This window comes from Apis laboriosa, unplaced genomic scaffold (assembly GCF_014066325.1).
Source record: "Apis laboriosa isolate Shangri-la unplaced genomic scaffold, ASM1406632v1 scaffold45_cov149, whole genome shotgun sequence".
NCBI classification, from domain to species: domain Eukaryota; kingdom Metazoa; phylum Arthropoda; class Insecta; order Hymenoptera; family Apidae; genus Apis; species Apis laboriosa.
Window position 1 is genome coordinate 28995 of NW_025223361.1, and position 21047 is coordinate 50041.

General features: G+C 39.1%; 1 protein-coding gene across 2 annotated transcripts in view; it reads left to right on the top strand.

Moving 5' to 3' along the window:
* The window catches only part of LOC122716455 (ABC transporter G family member 14), a 45761-nt gene extending 26033 nt beyond the window's left edge, over positions 1-19728 (top strand). Inside the window, exons 4-12 of one of the 2 annotated variants that reach the window (XM_043939541.1) lie at positions 5978-6083; positions 8888-8988; positions 9135-9390; positions 9571-9741; positions 10673-10794; positions 14319-14526; positions 16451-16665; positions 17617-17825; positions 18033-19728. In XM_043939541.1, coding sequence (XP_043795476.1) covers positions 5978-6083; positions 8888-8988; positions 9135-9390; positions 9571-9741; positions 10673-10794; positions 14319-14526; positions 16451-16665; positions 17617-17825; positions 18033-18228 — 1584 coding nt within the window. In that variant the 3' untranslated portion in view covers positions 18229-19728. The remainder of the gene's footprint in view (positions 1-5977; positions 6084-8887; positions 8989-9134; positions 9391-9570; positions 9742-10672; positions 10795-14318; positions 14527-16450; positions 16666-17616; positions 17826-18032) is intronic. The other variant, XM_043939542.1, reaches the window with a different exon arrangement.
* Positions 19729-21047: the final 1319 nt, after the last annotated feature.

Sequence of the window (21047 nt, forward strand, 5' to 3'; positions counted from 1 at the left end):
GCAAAAGTCGAAATATTTTCCTCCGCATGATAATACGGGCCGATAAATTCCTACCATCGAACGATAAAACCGATGAAAACGGGTTCCCCATTAAACGAGACCGATCCCAGTCGTACAACCCATCGAATTTGCATCCATGAACGCCATTACACGCGCGTGAAAAAAAAAAAAAAAAATTGGTCCATTTCTCTAGCTACGGCCATGTCATAAAACAATGGACCCCGAAAAAAAAAATCTCCGTCCGATGGATTCCGATAAAATTCGATGACCGTTTGTTTAATAGAATTTCTACAATAAAATTTCGCCACGCTCGAGCGAAATTCGATTAAATAAATCTCTTTAATTGGATCCGTATCGATGAACATTATACGATCGAATAATAATTCTACCGATGATTAAATGTAAATCTTAATTTTTTTCTTATAGTTTGTAAATTATTACGGTATCGATATTTAATTAACTCGAAAAGATTCAATTTAAATTTGACGAGGATGAATTAATATTCACAAAAAATTGTCGAACGAGAAAGAATCAAAAAGAAAAGAAGAAAAGTTAATCAATCAATTAATACCTGAATACCTGAATAACAATAATTGCCTATACTCTTCGTATAATCTCAAAATAATTCGATGCTACAATTAACTTATTCGATCGTATACCCTGAATATGAATATTATAAATTATTCAACCGTTAAAATCTTACTACATTCCTGAGCGTGTTAAAAAGTTTTATACATGTTTTATAAAGAGAAAGGAGGAGAGAGAGATTCGAGAAAGGTTCAACGTTCGATCGTTACGTACGTAGAAGAATAAAAAAAAATAGTCCAACGGAACATTTGAGCTAAGGAATAATCACCGACCGCGCAAAAATGAAACGCCTCATCGCCGACGAAACTCGTAAATCCTCCATATTTACGTGGCAATGCAGACGCGCAAGTAGAAGCGGACCGGCATAGTCAGACGCGCTAGACTTGTGAGCTCACGGGGGCGGTTGGCGAAATAGAGGCGGAAATTAAAAAAAAATTAATGAAAAATTAATGAGATTAAATTAATTTGATTGGAATAAAGTTAACTTCATTAAAATATGCTCGAATTCGTACGTATATAATTATACGTATAATTTTTTCTTGTAACCTCGAATAATTCGGTGCTACTACGGTTGATATATAGATCGAACGATAAATTGTTCAATCGTGATTCTTAATTTAAAATCGTTAAAAATTTTACTCGTTTCTGAACAGGAAGCGGCCGATTCTGGTGTTTCCTCGTATTTCCGTGGAAATCGGCCACGAGCCCCAGTGTGTGCCAAGTTCCGCGCGAAATTTATTAAAGTTCACGGTAGAAAATTAGGAGGAGACCTCGAGCTTGGGATCGCATGGAATGCGGGCCAGGAGCCAAACAACGACGCGTACCATTCTCGCGAATTTAACGCGCAAGAAGGAGCCACCCATTAACGAATTGGCAAAGTTTATTCCTTGTCAGGTTTTGGCATTAAAAAGGATGTTTAGCTTTGAGCGAGATGTTTTTGGAGGGTGTTGAGAAATATGGCGGATTAACTTTTGAGGTTAGTTTCCATGGTATAAATAGGGAATACTCGAGGAGACTCGGTTTTAGTATTTCACGTGTTTTGAAATAGCGAAAGAATAAATTGTGGGGAAATTTATATTAGCAAATTTATGAAAAAAAGGAATTTGTACCATTATTTAAATACTTTTCAAATTTTTGCATCCTCGATTCTTTTTTCATCTTTTTTAAAATTACCCTCTATCTAACCGATACTAAAAAGTCCCTAGATAGAATCAAAATCACGATAAAATTTCTCCAAAAAAAAAATTACGAAAAGTCCCTATCGATATCCCTATCAAACTATTATTCGTTACCAAAAATACTTACATACACTTTGACTAACTTTTCAACGAAATCACCCAAAGTAAAATATCTCCTAGAAAGAGCGAGAAAGATCGAAAGAAATTCATCATATCGTATCGATGCACGGATCGTAAATACATTACATGTCCCCCAGTGCATGTGCGACACATGAACCGATCCAACAGGACGTTGGCCTCTCTCGATTATACGGCAAGGGGGACAGGAGTCGCCCCGTGACAAATAGAGGGTGGTAGAAAGAGGAAAAAAAAAAAAAAACGAGAGAAGGAAAGACGGGGAGAGAGTTGTGGTGACGTCATAACTCGGTCAGTGAACCGTCGGAGCGCGTGTCTTACGTGTTTCAAAAACATTCGGCGCCGTCTCCCTACGTGCATAATACGCTAAAGCTGCCATCGCTCCTCTCTTTCTCCCCCTTTCTCCCCAACGTGTCACGTTGTTTTCTTTTCGCGGGCTCTCGTATTTCTTCTTCGTGCCTTTCTCTCGCTCCATCGCGACGGTGCCCCCTGTCACCGCGCACTTATGGACGCGCCTTTACACCGTTCTTCTCTGTACACGGCGTGATATTCTCTTTGCTGAGAGAAGTGACGATTCTTCTCACTTGTGAAAATGAAAAAGCGAGTAAAAATATTTAGTATAAAAGAATGTCTCGAATGTCCGTTATTACCATCGAAGAAATTTTAACGAGGATTGGTAAAAATTTGTCTTTGATTTTAAGAGATTCATAACAGCGAGACACTCGGTATAATATAATAGTGGTCGTTCTCCTTTTCCACTCGTTTTCTGCGCAGTTTTCTTTTAACGACAGTTCGTCCCAATTTTCAGTTTCTCAGCCTTCGGCCAGCTTTTCATTTCTCCCGCCAGCGGTGCATTGTTCTCTCCGTTTCCGTTCACGTGTTTTTTTGCTCACCTGGCCAGTTTCTTAACCGTTAAGCGGGTTTCCTTTCGTAGCCGCCTCTCGATTTCCTCCTTCCCTTCGATGGAACACGAAAGTTTTACCGGTGATAACGTACACGCTTTCCAACCCGTTATCACTTTTCGTATACGCGTCTCTCTGCCTCTCTGCCTTTCTATTTTCTTGTTTTATTCTCCTATCATTGTCTTATTCTCATCTCAAGTTTGAAAGTGTAAATCGACGAACTACCTTGCCGTTAATATATTATCTCGATCGAAAAAAATTTCATTTTTACACCACTAATACCAAAATCTTTAACAAACTTTAATTAATTCTTTAATTCTCCATAAGAACATTTGCACGTATCTTTTCCCGAATAATCAAAAAATCTGTTCAGAAATTTTTGTGTTAAACAATAGACTTAATAATCCAATCCAACCTACTTAAATATTCCCAATAACCGAATAATTAAAATTATTTCCATCTTCCCTCCGCCATCTTCCCCCTCGAATCTAATATATTTTCGATCGACTGTACACTCGAACAAATTCCTCGAAAAGCCGTTCTACGAATCGTTTCACTTTCCCTTTTCACCGCGTCGTGATAGGTAGCACGTCGTCGTGGTCGTCGTCGCGGTGTAAACCAGCCGGCGGAGATGACGTTCACGGTCGTGAGAGCTCCGTTCTGGAGCGGTCCAGTTTCCTGCTGGCCGAGAGAGACGACCGCTATATACCCGCAGCGAAATATCGTCGGCCGCCACTTTCTCTCTCCGCATAACGGATCCTCTTGTGTAACGGACTCCCGGCTGTCGAGAAAATGGCACGTTCGTCCGCGGCGGCCAAGGCAGGGTGTGTCGACCGCGGCGGGATTCGCCTTAAGCCCCGTGCACACGATTCGAATCGATCGCCGGCGCGTGACGAACCGACATGACCGAGGAGAAATTGCCGGTTTCGTTGAAACGGGTTGAAAAGAGATTTTTTTAATAAGGATTCCGAGAATTTATTTTTTATTTAACGAGCGTGTCCTGCGTAAAATTATAATATCGTATTGATAGAATTATTTACACGAGAGAAATTTGTAAACTGTAAATTTGTGGTATTTATATAAAAAAAAAAAAAAGATATATAAATACTTTTTCTCGAGTATAGTTGATATATGCATGTACTTTTTTGTCAAATTAAATGGAAATTTCTTACGCGATTATATATATATATATATATTCTTTCAAACTTTATATCGTATCCCCTGTTTATTTCACTTTGTATAAACGTTAAACGTTTTTATCCATTACTCTACGGTTTAATTTTTCGATTACTCGATAAAATTGGAGAAACTTTGAACAAGTTCGTTTAAAAAAAAGCGTAAATTTGGCGGGCGGCGAGGCGCATGCGCGGATCCGGCAAAATGGCGGGAGACGAGAGAATCGAATTTCCTTTCATTAAGCAGCTTAATGGTTTCGTTCGAGTGGAATTTCAAATAGGCGGCTAGGAAACAATGGGCTGTTTAATTGGCTGTTTTACATTGATTTAACTTAACCAACCGCGTCGAGAGCCATTATCGGCCGTTTTATATAGTTGCGCATACTTTCCTCGAATGATTAAGTGGAACTATTAATCAGTCACATAATAGAATTTTAAAAGCCCACCATTGAAGCGCCTGATTCCAGCCATCCATTCGACCAGAAATATTAGTCGACGTAATCGACAGGGGCGAGAAACGATCCATTTTAATTGACAGATTTATGCGTGCGACAAATTGCTCAAAATATATACACGGTGTAAATATTATTCGTGGAACTCTTTTTAAATCGATTTTTTAAAACGAACCAAAGTACCAAAATATTTTGGATATCTTGGATGATTTTTAACATATAAAGTAATAATAAAACAACAGCTTCCAATCTTCCATGCAACGTACCGATATTGCATTATAGAAATTTTAGATTATACACAATTTTACCTCGATACAAAATAGTAAAGGATCCAAAAAGATCCATGGAACACAATTCCAGCAATAAAACCAAGAAATTCCCCCTAGAAAATAACTATAACGCTTCGAGGGAGAGAAATTCAAATTTCCACTTCCTATTCTCACGTCATATCCCCGCGTGAATTCCACGGCGACCGCGGATCAACCATTTCAACCGCGATGGAATTCCAAAGGCGACAGCGACCGTACGTTTCCCTTCGGCTCCAACACGGCCTGGCCTCGCGTGTCCCCGAATTATCAAACACGCGCGCGTGAACGCGTTTCGAGGCGAGGAGGAAAGTCCACGGCACTACGTGCACGGCCGTTCAACAACGATGGTGGCCCCGTCGTTCCTCGTCGCGCTCTTCGAACGACGAAGGTGTGGCACGGTGACACGAAACTTCCTCTACAAGATTCGCGGTTTCCTGCCTTACACAATCTCCCTCCCCCCCCCCTTTTGGACGATTAACTTAATCCTTGAACAGAAATCCCTCTCCCCTTCTACTATTCAATCATCTCTTTTATTAACAGATAATAAAAGAGAATAAAAGCAAACAAAGAAATCTTCGATAAATTTGAAACGAATCGAAAGAGAGCGCGAAACCCGAAATTCCTCTCTCTCTCTCTCTCTCTCTAAATTCTCTTTTCGCTATCAACGGAGATCGGCAAGAGAGAGAGAGAGAGAGAGAAAAGAGAAAGAAAAGGAGCGAACCCTTTCTCGAAAAACCGTAATGTCGGTTTCGCAAGGGGGAGGAGGAGGAGGAGGGGGGAGGGAGGGGGAGGCTGTTGCAACGTTATCGTAATTGATTTAACGATCGCGATTAACGATCGCGGGCCGATGCATCCCCGGGGGTACGTGTCAGATGGTAATAATAGACACAAAGTGGGCTGGATGTTACGAAACGGAAATGCACGTCCACGCCGCCGGGTTTTGCTTACATTCGTGTTTAATGCGTAAACGGGGCCGTGTCTTGGGTTAAAAGGCGGCCCTCCCCTCCCCTCCCCTCCCCTCCGCTCTCCGTAAACTCCATCCGAGATACCGATCTTCCATTCCGCCATACCACCACCGTAACCCTACCACCGTTTCTCGCTTTCGCCGCAATTCAACCCAACCTCGATCCTCTTTCCCGCTCCTCTTTCTTTTTCTCCCCTCCCCCCTCCTTAATTTTTCTCTTCTTTTTCGTTGTTTGTTTTCATCTTATCCGATGTTTCTGCTCGCGTATGTTTCAGTACCAGGCGAGGCTCAGGCTTCCGGACACGTTCTCGCACTCACAGAAGATGCAGTGCGTGGATCATATCATCGAGGTCCTCGACCTCGCCACCTGCCAAGACACCAGTGAGTATATATATATATATATATATATATATGATATTATGATCGATGGATCGCCATTTGGAACGATATGATATTACATCATCGATTCGATATAAGATGATAAGTTCTTCGAGCTGTTGATAATTTAATGAGAGATATATTTTTTTGAAACTCGTTCATATTTTTTGTTCGAATATATAAATAATTCGAAGTGAATGAGAAACGGGAGAGAGATAAGGAAGGTAGAAAATAATTTCACTCTATCCACATCCCCTTGCAAGATCGTTTAACGATCCCGCCAATTTCTCTTATATATTCACTTTCCAGCAACGAGCGATAAGATTAAAACGGCTTCTATAGCTCGGTATCGCGAAACTAGGGCGATCTTTCGCCTCGCGAGCATGTATAAATTCGCCGTAATTTGTTTATGGGCGGCGAGCGAGATGCCAGTGGCAATTTACGACTTCCACCGGTAAGAAACAACCGGGCCACAACCACGGGGGCCGATGGTCGTCGCGCCATAGACGTCGCCGTTGTTCCGGCGATTTCGATCCGCCGTTTCCGGGATCGTAACTCATTCATCTTTCGCCGTTAAACGCTCGTTGAATCGTTTGTTATCGTGTGCTCGAGTGTTACGTTGCTTGGAACGTGAACGTTTCTTCGGGCGTTTCGATATCCGTCCCCTTTGGAAACTCTTTGAAATCCTTTTAAGATATGCAGGTTTAATCAAGATGATTTCCATTTTGATTTTTTTTTAGTGATGATTTTTTTGAAATTGTGGGAAATGTTCACAGTTTCGATGGATCGTCGAATTCGAAAATGTTAAAAATAATTGTTCTACTAATTGTGATGTTGTAAATATTTTACTTTTTTAATTTTATAAAATTTAATAATTACGAAGGAAAATGCGAAATAGTATTATAAATTTGAGATAGGAGTTTTAAAGATAGGAAAATATTTTTAACCGCACTAATTCGAAATAGAATGCCCCAATGAAATCGTAAAAATTTACTTCTAGGGAGAAAATCGAATAACTTTCGACCCAATTTCACCAGGTAGTTGGTACCATCTCGCGAATGGAAAATAGTTTCGTGAATTTTTGATATACAAATAGCGGAAACTATTGATTAGATATTAAATTCGATTGTTTTCTGAATAGTTTGAACGATCAGGTCCGTTTATGAATTTTTTACATTTTTCAATGGAATCTAGGAACATTTATTCTATAACAAATTTGAAAATCGATGAATTTTTACTAAAATTCTGTATTTCTAATGGAAAAAAATCTTAGAATTTTCCAAACGCATCAACAAACTTTTCAGAAAACAGAGATTTTATCATTTTCTATTTCCAAAAAAAAAAAAAAAAAAATAACTAACGTTAAAAATGAACACGAAGAATTGAAATTAAATTTGGAAATATAAAACTTGAATTCAAAAAAAAGTTACGATATGAAAGAACAAAAGAGCATCGTATTTCCTTTTTTTTTTTTTTTCATTTTCCATCCCAAATTACTGAATCAATGAAAAAGTGAAAGGTGAAACTGAAAAGCGATCTCCGATAACGAGAATAATGCTTTTATTGGATACCAATCCAACGAATATAACCATGCATGCGAAAAATCATTTTTCTTCGTTTATTCCTTTTTTTTTTTTCCTTTTGACGGAGAGAAGGTTTGACCTATGTATTTCATCGTTGATTAGCTTTATCGATCGAAATCTTCTTACTTTTTTTTTTCCTTTCTTTGTACAAGAATGCCACAGGTTTGTCACGTACGTAATCCAATTTCGAATCGTTTTTGAGTTCGACGAAGCGCGAGACAAATCGAACAATGCAATTTTACATTTCAATCGGAGAGAGAATCGGCGGTACGAGAGAATTTTCATTCATTAACCGGTGAATTTATATCGAGTTTCGATTAATTTCGGCGAGGGAAATGAAATCGATGGCAGTTGCGGAAATATTGTTATAAATGAGAAGGAATTTTGTGTTTCTTTTTTTCGATCTTCTTCTTAATTTAACATATATATTTTGGAAAATACGAAAACTACGAATAATTGGATCGATTTATTAAAGTGATTTCTTTAATTCGATGAGTATAATTGTTAAAAATAATTTCTAATTTTTTATTAAAAAAAAAAATTATCATCGAATTACTCAATAAATCAATCGAATTGAAAATATAAAATTTGCAATTTTAATTTATTATACGCGAGATATTTCGAGGGAAATCGATCGAAAAAATTTTAAATAATTATTTTGTAAATGTTTTTCAATAATTTCGCCGATCAAAATTTATTTTTTATTTCGAACGTGTCTGGCTCAGGTCCGTGGGTACGCCACCACCCAAAGGACTCACGAAAGCGGGCACAAATTAATTAATCTATTTAAGAACGAAACTTTCAAGAATTGCTCTTGACAACATATTTCTCTTTTAAAGTGGACAACGCATTAAAAATTTCAAGAACAACTTTCATTCTCAATACATTGTCCACCGTGAGAAAACAATTTTCAAGAGGATACTCTCGACAGTTTTCTCTCTCGAATAGATTCGAAACCCGTCGGTCCTCCTTGCGGAAAAGTGTTGAACATTTAATTGTAATTTTATTGTATTTCAATTTTTATAAAAAAGAATTGTAAACGATATTCTTTCTAATAAGATTTCCCGCGTTCGATTTAAAATCACGATGCTGAATCAAACCACCAACACCAATATTTTTCTGTGCGAATTATCGAAGATCACGTTCAATTATACATTGATTAATTGTGAAGTGAAGATATCGAGGCTGGTGTTATGTTTAATTTATTTTATTTTTTTTTTTCAGTTATCGGAGATTACACGAAACGAGGACTCTCCGGTGGCGAGAAGAAAAGGACGAGCATAGCCTGCGAGTTGCTTACCAATCCTTCTCTTATGCTGCTCGACGTAAGTTTCTCCAAACGTTCACGAACAATATCTTGTCGTGTATTTGTAGAAGAATTAGAATAATTATAAAGTTTCGAATTTAATCTTGATATTTGCTCGAGATGAAACGTATCAAACTGAATTATAATATAAATTGGACTAACCAGGAACCAACGAGCGGGTTGGACTCCCATTCGGCACAGGCGTTGATTTCACGGCTGAAGAAGTACGCGGAACAAGAGGGGAAGAGCATAGTGATAACAGTGCATCAACCCAGCTCGAGGATGTTCCACAGTTTCAGCAAGATCCTGCTGCTGAGCCGTGGCCAAGTCGCGTATTACGGCCTCACGGCAAACATCGGCAGGTTTTTCTCCACGATCGGACTCACCCTGCTCCCCCACTACAACCCCGCTGATTTTATACGTGAGTAACCTTATCGATTTTCTTCCACTCTTCTTCTTCGCCAACCGCTCGCGGGAAAATTTAAAAATATCTTCTCGATAAATAAATTCGTGTAAAAATACTTATCTATCCAATCGTATTTACTTCAAAAAACATTTCAAAAATAACACCTTCCTCCTTTCGCCTGCTCGCCTTTGACAGTGGAGCAAATAAAGGGGCCAGAAGAGGTTCGGGAGCGCATCGTTGCCGCGGCGAGGAACGCGAGACAGGGACCTGACTGCCCGCCGGAACTTCGCCCGGACTACAATCCAAGCCAACATCCGCTCTGCGACCATCTGATCCATTATCACGAGCACCACATCAGCCACAACGGTATTGCACAGTGCACGACCGGTGTTCATAGACGCGCCAAGGGGTTATCGAGTTGGTTGCGGTTCCGGTTCAGTTGAGCTTAAAAAAACTCCAGGGGGAGGGATCTCTCTGGGTGGTGCTTCTGGGTCAACGTGTCTGCGAGTTTTCGATCGATTTTTCTTTCCCCCTTTTTTTTCCCTCGTTTCGAATCATCGGTCAATTTCAAATTGGGATTGGAAATGATTTTCTTTTTTCTTTTTTTCATAAAAAATGGACTTTTAATTCGAATCCAGACGCACGCATAACACTACATCACAAATGTATTTTCTTCCGATTATTCTAGAATTCGTGGATTTCCGATCCACGAACGAATGCGAATCATTTGTAACGTAATCGTTCCTCCAGGCGTCGATTGATTAACGGTTTTATAAATGGACTGTCGAGCAATAACACGGGGATTTTTCGCTGAGGGGGGGGGAGGGGGGAGGGATGATTCTTCTCGTTTTTCCCTTCCCTTTCGCGTGCAAAGGTCGATCGAAGGATCGGAGAGGAGGAGGAGGGGGGCGTCGAGGAGAAAACATGGCCGACACGAAATGGATCGCACGTTTTGCTCGTCTTATTCCCCTCGATCGTGATCGCTCGATTCTTCCATTTTTACAACCAAGTTTTCGACGACGCGTGGCTCGCCCATTAATCGGACAATCAGTTTCTCGATCAAAGATTCTCCGCTCGAAATTCAATGTTTTCAATAGTGCAATTAACCTGTCAAGGATTAATTAAAGGGGATATTATTTTTTTTAATGGATATGCAATAATCCTCTGTCTCTCTTTCGCGATCCTTTATTCTCTTTACAGTTTTCGAGCGTTGAGTTTTTGAGATAATAATAAATTCGAAAAAGTTGGGAAGGTTCCCTCCCTCCGCCACATCTTTCATCGTGTCCATGATTTACAGTGAAAGAAGACGAAGGTCGCACGCTGTGGTTAGACACGCAAAGCCATGCCAGCAGCAGCGCCAGTTCTGCGGACGATGACTATACCTGGCAGTGGCCCACCAGTTTCTGGTCGCAATTCAAAGTGAGTATTCCAAAGAACAAAGAAATCAGATTAATTAATCCCCTCGAACAAGAGATTAGAAAATTAATAATAATTCACTCTCCTTTGGAAAAAAAAAAAATTCAATCGAATCGAATGTTATTCCTGTTCAAAATATTATTCTTCCCGAGTGGACGAATGAAATTTCGCGACGAATTCGAAGGAAATACGCGAAGATCGAATGCGCATAAGAAGAAGCGAATTTATCGTTAGGGAAACGGGATGAACCGGACTCGGTTCCGTTACTCGCCGAGAAGTAGTGACGTCAGTTTTAGCAATTGAAAACAGAATCGTCACGAGATCGTCCCGCACGATGCTCCGCTTCTCGTTAACTTTCCGATTTCACTTCCCTTCCCGCGCCATTTTGAATATTTTCCCTTTCCACTCGTCTCTCTACTGCATTCGAGCTAACAAACAACTTAGTTTAGGGAAAGATCAAACGCGAATAAGGGATATATATATATATATATATATATATATGGATCTTAAATAAAAGTAAATCGGTTGTTGAAGTGAGTATTAATGTATCTCCATAAAAAAAAAAAAAGGTAATCGAAGCGAAATATGAGAGAGAGAACGAAGGAGATAAATTTCCATTGGATGGGACACAATCCAGCAACGAGAGGAATAAGAATAAGAGAAATTTTCACGTTGAAGCGAAAAATGGCCGTCGTCACACGGCCACATTCCACCAAGTGAACAGCGGTTGGAAATTATGTAGGGCAACCGCGTCGATCTCCTCGGGAAACAACGCCTCGGTTTCGAATTGGCCTGCACAAGAGAGATGGATCGAAGGAGAGATCAAAAAGTTCGATCGCATTGCGCGCTTAATAGAGCATGCAAACGGCAATATGAAAATTCAGATGAACGGTATGCAAAGAAAGAGAGATGTATATATAACAGGGAATGACAATCGGGATTCGAGATTCAATTTTAAAATTCGTAGCCAGTCTTTCATCTTTAGCTTAGGTGTAACGTTGTTCCAGATAGCATTCTGCTTGGTATCCCCTCCTTCTTTCGCTCTTTCTTTGTTCCATTTTTCTGGGATGAAATGAAATCTTCCTCTCTCGAAAGAATAATTCGAATAATTCTCGATTATTGGTTATTGTATTATCTTTTCCCCAGGTGTAATTTCTCCGATTTTTTGAGACACGTTGGTAAGCCTGGATAAGGTATTACGAAGTGTAATTAAAAATGGTCGATTCGAAAAGGATCTCTCTTCGCCATTGTTTATCATAAATCATGAGTACAAGTTTCTGAAACTGGTTTCAGATAAGAAACAAAGCTTCGAGGGTATTCCTTTTGAAAAGTGAAATAAGCAAACAGCACGAGCACCGCTGTACAAGTTTCGAGCAGATAAGAGAATTGGATAAGACAGCAACAAGTTGCGATTTCATTTTATTTCGCGGAATGGAACAAAATGGGAAGCAACTTCTTAAATCATTCGGATCGGACAATTTATCAAATTCAATTTAAAACATCTTGCATACATTAATTTATGAAATCAGCAAATTGTAGATTCTCGTGAGAGGAAGATATATCGAAGGAATTTATTAATTAAACGAAACTCGATAAATCTTTATCGATCGATTTCGATTAATATCAGAATTATATCAGGATACCAATAAATTCGTTTTGAAATCGATTTCTAGGAACAATTTCCCAATACATACTCGAAAGAGCACTCACTTCTATCAAAATGATAATGAAAATGGAATTGACTTCAAAAAGAAGAGGATTCATCAACTCAATAAATTATTTTTCGCGAAATTAAATTTTGACACAAATAAATTTTCCAACAGAAAAATTCCAATGAAATACCAAATCTCGCTCTTCCTTAAAATCGAGAATCAAGAAATCCAAAGAAAAAAAAGCAACTTCGAATTACATTCTTCCTCCAATAAAAAGAAAAATCGATCGACCATATTGAATAAATCTCTCATCCCTCTCGAAAATTGTCCAACTTCGATCGAATTCTACTTCATGATTTTCACAATCGAGAAATTCCTTCCAATTGAGACCAAATATCACGAGGAGTCGCGAGTATCAACGAGAGATCTTCGATCTTATCCTCGACCAATTTATCCCTAAGCTAAGAAAAGAAAAGAAAGGGGCGCGATTTCGTGGAGGGAAGAGATGAAAGAAAGAGAGCTCTCGGTTTAAAGAGGATCGCGGCACGCAGAAAAGAGAACTAGGCCGCGTTTACGCGATTCGCCATATCCGGATAATTACAACGACCGGTATGCCTGTTGATTGTGGCGCGCTTTGTGCTAACGCATCTCGCCACTTGCATCACTTTTACCAGATTCAACTATTCGAGGAATTTTTTTCCGACGGTGAAAGTCATTTTTCTTTTGAAAATCCCCAAAAAAATTGTGGGAAGGATGTAATTGGAATTTCGAATAACTTTTTTTTTTTTTTTTTATTTCTTCTCCTTCGACTCGCGTCGAGATTAAAAGGCTTTTGATTTCGATTTTATACGAGATAATGAAAATAATCCGCAATTTATGATATTTCAATTTTTAGTCATCGTTGAACGAGAAGCCAAGATTATTTCTTGGTGAATCTGCACGCCAGTCGGATCTATGGATCGCTTAATTGAGCGATTAACGATATCGAACCGTGGTCGATCGCATGGTTAAGCAGCGTAATATAGTTGCAGTTCAAAGAGGCCTTCGAAACCAGCATTGTGAAACTTTGCGTTCTATTTCCTCACGGCCGCTTGATATAATTGAACTGCACCAAAGACGTGTACCGAGCAACCTTGCATTGTGACATTGTCGAGCACGGGGGCAGCGTTATAGCGAGCACGCCGATTAATAATCAAGCCGTGTATCTCTCTTTCAACCTTACAACTCCTCCTTCAATTTTTAAGATAATACCTCATCAACCGCGCCGCGATATCTAGAACGATCTCGTTGTTCCCTTGACATTTTGAAGAAAGAAATTTTTTTTTTTCTCGAATTTGGCCACGCTGAATGTTATACGTTATATGTTGGTACTTGAATTTTTTTTAATAATAATTTTTCGTTTCTTTTTTTCTCTCTTTTCTTCAAGAGGATACAGAGATAAGATACAGGATAAAATGTGATAATTTTAAGTTGGAGGGAATTTTTCTTCTCGCAGATATAATAATAATCGCCGATGACTTTTTAAAATTATAAAATTGTTTGATCCTTGACTGCCAACCAGGGATTAAGATTGTGAACTTTGATATTTCCAATGTAACCAATGAAAATTTACTTGTTGCATTTACTTCCATTGAGCGATCTCTTTTTATTATTGTTAATTTTTCTTTCTTTTTTTTTTTTTTTTTTTTGGAATTTATTAAAGATTCACACTCCTCAAGGAAAATTTTATTTATTAATAGCCTTGGATATACGATTGAAATCCTTGCTACTTTGATACGAATAAGGAATGTACCTTCGAAATGATGGAAGAAATTTCTGATTTTCGGAAAAGTAATATCAAATGATTAAAACGAATTTATCCTTGGTTGATTTTAGGTATTATCAGAAAGAAACTTTCAAGAGGCACGACCTCGGATGCTGTCTCGTCTCAACTGGCTTCAAACGATAGCTCTCGGCCTGCTTGCTGGACTGTTGTGGCTAAGACTTCCCAGAACCGAAGCGGCACTTCACGACATCCAAGGATGGATGTTCTTCAGCACCACGTACTGGATGCTGTTCGCACACTTTGGTGCACTCTCCAGTTGTAAGTATCTTTTCTTCCCCCTCCTCCTCCTTTTATTATTTGTCCCATATTTAATTTAATTTTAAAATTCGAGCAAAAATTTTATTCAAATTTTATTCAAATGATATATACGTGATAATTTTAATTATTTCTATCTTTATTCTTATTCTTCGAGTACATTCGTACTCACAATTATAATCTTAATTAAAATACTGGATTTCTTATCATTTTTGAGAATTTTTGTTTTTTAAACTTCTCTCGTTAAAATCTCAAATTTCTCTTCTTTTTTTTACAAGAAAGCGTTGAAAACTGGTGAACGGGAAAAGGAGGTCCAAAGTTTGCCAGGTAGTGGTGGGCACGCCACCGTGCACGTGGTTGCGCAAGAGACACGTAGAGTCTCAGATATGAGGTAGATTGGTTAATTGAGGGACGACGACGTGACGCTCTGAATCGGCCATTCAGCCGAACGCGCGTTTTTTTTTATTGCAAAGATTTGCAAAGGACCAGAGGAACGGTCAATCAAGACGTTAGTATGTAGGTCGTGCCGTGACCCACTTACAATCCGGCACGGCAATTGAGGCCCTTTTGTCGACTGTTGCTCCAAGCTCGAAACGACCGTGACGAATCTCAGACGGGGAATCAGACTGTATAGAACGAGTTAGAAATTCGCCGGCAAAAATGAAACGTACAACCTCGAAACTCCCTCTTAGAATCACCTAGGGACGAAGAGAAAATTTATCCAATTTTTCATCGAATAAATTGTGTTAACTAGTTTCAAATTATTAAAAAAAAAAAATTTAATTTTCCATAAAAATCATCCATAGATCACCCAATATCCGTATATCCATCGTTCAGTTTCCAATATTATCGAGTCGATCCAATCGATCCACGAGTAATAAAAGCGATGTTACGAGATTACATTACGTCGTAAAAGTTGTTTCACCTAATTAAAACGGAGGGGAGGGACGATCGCGAGGAAAAGGAACGAGCGAAGAATTCAGGTGACAAACGGACAAAGGATAAGGTTAAGCGATAAAATTGAAAAGTTAATAGGCACTAGACTATTTTAGGAGGCGCATAACTTGACCATAGACTCGGTCGCGGGGCTAGCCTCGCCATACGTTCGTCGTTTTACAGTCATTGTCCCTTATCCCCCGGTAGAAAGTGAAATGGCTGCGGCTAGACACTAAAAACGAACTTGAGAATGAGACGAGAGAGCTGTAAAAACTGATTTTAGCGTCCTCCTCTCTCCCTTCTATCTCTCAGTCGTTCATCCCGACTTTTTTTTATTTTTTATTCTCTCCCCCCCTCCAAGTATCAATTGCAACTGGAAGGTTGAATCTCTTCTATATATTATACGCGTCTATAAAACTTTTCATTATATTTCTTATAATTTCTTTCCTTTTTTTTTTCCAATTATTTTACGAGTTACAAAAATGTTGCAAAGAAGTTTTATTTATATCTTATTCGAGGGTTTCGATTTTCAACGATGATAATTACCTCGATATTTATAATACTTTAATTCCTTGTCTTACGATACTTCGTTTAGCCTCTTCAACCGGCAATTAAACTGCGAACGTCGATACATTCGTGTATCAAGGTCTAATACTCATATTCGTGTGTATCATGAATGTATCCTTTCATAGCCTCGAGAGAGAGACGACAGAGAAGAAAATACCCCCTTTGATCTCTGCTTATTCGAAGAATCGTTTCACCAACAATCGATATAAAAATCGAAACCTCTTCCACGCTTCGAAACATCTCCTCGTCGTTCCAACTTTCGCCCGACAAATCGATCAAGCCATTTACACAACAACGTACAATACAATTGATTTTACCACGTACAATACAAATTGATTCGATGACAAAAATATCAAAAACTTGAAAGTGAATCACTTTCGAAATCGACGAATTAAAAGAAACGAAAACGAAATTTTTGTTCCAGTTCCTCCGGAACGCGAGGTGATCAACAAGGAGCGGCTTTCAGGATCGTATCGGCTCTCGGCCTATTACTTGGCGAAAATGGTCGGCGAGTTGCCGCTTACGATCACGTTGCCCGCTGTCTACCATATCATCAGTTACCCGATGTTGGGCTTCCACAGTCCGGCAGTTTTTGTCACCCTGCTGGCGTTTCTCTTACTCAACACCATCGTCGCACAGGTACACCCCTCCTCCTCATCCCTAGTTACCTTTCGATCGGTCGGTAAGATCGAACGAAAGAATGGTTCGGTTCCAAGGACATCCATCCGCGAGATTTCTTTTCTTTTCTTTTTTCTTTTTTTTTTTTTTTTTGGTTGTAAGGTATAAACTGGTTCCGCTGATTGAAAACGCGCACGGTGATCCCTCTCCCTTCTTTTTTATTTCGAAAATTAATCAATGAAGTAATATGCCTCGCCTCTTGTGCGTTCGAGTTCTCGATTGATTTAATAATAAAAGAATTACAGTTAAACAAACGAAGCTGTTACCGTGCCAATTTATATTTAATCGATCTTTATTATATAAATAATTGATATTTAATTGAATAAATTCCTCTTAAGACAAATATGAATTCAATTTCTCAAATTAAAAATTAGAAATAAGAGTGTCGCGATTTAGGGAAACGGAACAGGAATTTCGCGGTTTCCGACGATCGACCCAACCCTCGACACTGTCCACCCACGGGCCACGGTATTATAATCGTGTCGCGTTGTGACATGAAAGGCGGCCACGATTTACTTTCAAAACCACCTACCTATTGACGGAAATGAGTAACTCGCGCGTTTCACAACGCGTGACCGTGTTTAATGCCGCGAAATCGAGTCGATTTCCGATTAAAGTTCAACCGCGACCAAATTTAAATGACGCGTTATCGAGAGAACACAACCTTCCCTCCGTCTACCTTTCGCTATATTATTATCCAATGATATATCATCGAATATTTAATCGAAGAACTATCCTCGTCGATTTATACAATTTATGCAATGGCGAAACGAAATTCAAAGTTCTACCATCCAATATTCATTTTCTTCGATTGGCAAAATAATATCGATTAATTGTCTCGAATGCAATTCGATTCCAGTTGTAATTGATTATCATCGTCACAAAATCGGAAACGGTCTGTTTTTATTGCAGAGCGTGGGATTCTTCGTTGGGGCATGCTGTTTGGATCTGCAGGTTAGCATAACCGCGTCCGCGCTTTACACCCTCGCCACGCAATTGCTCGGCGGTTATTTGGCGACGGCTGTCCCACCGTGGTTGGCATGGGCAAGATACGCGAGTATGGTGCACTACGCCTATCAGAACATGCAAATCCTGGAATTCGGCGTTGGCGAACCGATCACGTAAGCTTAATACACTTAATAATCTACACCACGTTGTGAATTTTTGATAAAAACTTTCCCTCCCCAATTCGATCCTAACCCTAACTTTCAACCCTACTATACGGTAACTGCGTACGGTTCAAGAAATTCGCGTCGCGAATTTTTTAGAAATTTTCGATTTCCTAACTTATCGACACGGAAACGTCCACCTTGTGATAATTCCCGCAGATGCTCGCAGCCAAGCAAGTTCCAGGAATGCAGGAACGCCACGACGATACCTGTTTCGGCGATCCTCGAGAGCCAGGGCGGCGCAAGGGGTTCCGGTCTTCCACTGTGGGCTAACACGGCCGTCCTCCTGGCGTTCCTCGTCATATTCCGCACCCTGGGCTACCTGGTGTTGCGCTACTATCGCGTGCCCAAGTGAAACGGCGCGCGATGAGAACCGCCTTTCCACTGCCGCCACGATCCACCGTACGATACTGGTGGATCGGCCGCGATCGACGGACGTCGTCACGGCCTCGCCGCGCTAACGGGAACCTCGTCAACGTCGTGATTTCGTCGTCGAGCTTCCGTTTCACCCTTCGTTTCGTGTGCATCGATCGAGATATATATATATATAGAGAGACAGAGAGAGAGAGAGGGAGAGAGAGAGAGAGAAAACTCGAGACCGAGATATTTATTTTTCCAGGATTGACACGCGGAATTCGGGGGTGGTAATGAAAAGATAATCCTAATAAACGTTACTCGAAGCACCTTTTTTTCCTTTCTTTTTTTTGATCATTCACGATTCGAGAATGAGGGTGTTCAAGGATGATCGTTCGAATAACGAAAACGGAGTCGCTATTCTATTTATATATCCGCATGCACGAGTGAAGAGGGGGAGGGGAAGGGGGGGGGGATAAACACGCGAATTTCGAGGATGAATTCTTGGATTCGTCTTTTCACGACCACCTGACTAATATACTCCACTCTTTGATATCTTAATTATCGAGCTAGGACTACTACTATTTTTTATTATATAATTGTACACCGCATCATACACGCAGAAAGATATAGAATATATATACCTCAGACAGACAGGGAAAGAAAAGAAAAGAAGAGAAAAGAAAAGAAAAGAAATCAGCGACCTAAGCGAAACGAGGGGTTATAAACGAGCCGAAAGGGTTGACAAGGAGCGAGGAATTTTGGGCAGTTTTTTGCGCTCGTTTCCGCTAGCGGCTGGCCACGAAAGAGAGAGAGAGAGAGAGAGGAGAACTCGCGTCACCAAGAGATTTGGCGAAGACTATATACATAAGATTGTACACGTAGAGATTTTATATATATATATATAGATAGATAGATAAATAGATAGAGATATATATATATATATATATCACTCTGTCGCGTGGAGTAAGATGAACATAGATGGCATGGGAGAATGCATGGACGAGTGAGTGAATGAGGAGGGAGACTCTTTTCTTTTTAATTTTTCTCGCGGAAACAAGGGTATATAATACAGATAGAGCAAAGATACGCGTGTATTTTGTGTTTTTTAAAGTGTGCACGTGTACATGATGATACTCTCGAGTGAATGGGATGATCGAGCGTGTGTGGAAATGACGAGAGAGAGAGAGAGAGAGAGAAATTGTTTCTTCGTTCTTTTTCTCTTTTTTTTTTTTTTTTTAATTTTCTCGTTTTTTGGAAGAATCGAAAAAAAAAATCGACCGAAAGAGATCGCGAACACAGATCGAGACGCATTTTTTACGACGACGAATCTTTTCTTACCACGTACGATACTACTCTCGAACCGAAGAAGACGAGAAGATGAGAAGATAAAGATAAAATAAAGAAAAAAGTGAGAAGGAGAGTGGAGAGAAATGAAAATCTCTATATACTGTGTCGAATTCACTTCAGCCTTCAGTGTGCAAACGCTTCGAAGGCGTGAAGAGGAATGAAAGGGGGGGAAAAAGGGGGGAGGGAGGGGAGAAGAATAATAGGAAAATAAGAAGAAAACTTTTTTTTAATCGTTCTTAGCGACTATCCACGTTTTACTTTCTACTTTTTATTACCGCTGAAACATGATTCTACCTTGCTACCAAGACGATAATATCTCGCCCCTAGATGATAAGGTGGACGAGCTGCTGCTAATTCTATGGATTATGATAATTACATCTTCTACCACTTAGTACTTTTTATTATTGGACGCTGTAAAAACAGCGTTGAGGGATTATATCGAGCGAGCGATAGAGATAGAGAGAGATAGAGAGTGTGTATGCGTGTATGTGAGAGAGAGAGAGAGAGAGAGAGAGAGAGAGAGAGAGAGAGAGAGAGAGAGAAAGACAGAGACGACCGTTCATATACGCATATATACATATACATACATACATATATAAACATAGGCTGCCAATTTTCGATCGATTTGTAGAAAGAGGAAAGCGATAAAGAAAACGAAGAGGGGGAAGAAGTGTGACGAAAAGAGAGAGGAGTGCACACGTGTGCATAGCGAGAATGGGGGGAAAAAAGAAAAAAAATTTTTTTTTTGGGAAAGATTTTAAAGAATTTGGATGAATTTGTGATGAATTTTAAGGAGGGTAAGAGAAATCAGAAGTTTTATAGCGGTTAATTGTTTGCGTTACACGCGTGCCGTGTATATATATATTAACGAATATTAACGAATAAAAATAGTTCGAAATAAAGAAAAAGAAGAAGAAAAAAAAATGCTCGGAAAAAATAAACGTACGGTTATATACGGAGAAAGTTCTTAAAGTGGTTTATGAAAGATCCGGGACTCTTTAAATCGATATTAAGAATATTGTTGGTATCTGGCGTAGATCTATGTGATGTTTTTCTTTTTAAAAAAAAAAAAAAAAAAAAAAAANTTATGGGGATCCAATTGAGACATTTAATCGAGCGGTGTAACAAATTCATTGGCTACTTTGTGTACATAGAAATTCTATATATATATATATATATATATATATACATACATACGAAAATTATATTATATATATATATATATATAAACTATAATAATTATTATTATCATTATTACTATTATTAATATTATTTTTATTATTATAACTATCGTAATTATTATTTTTATTATTATTCTAATTATTATTATCGTATGTACATACAAACCACGGACTGAACGAGGAGGCACACGACGTTTTTCTTTTCTCTTTTTTTTTTTTTTCTTTTTCCTTTAATCTTATTCATGCACCGACAGGATGGGGAGAAAAAAAAAAGAAAGAAAACGATACG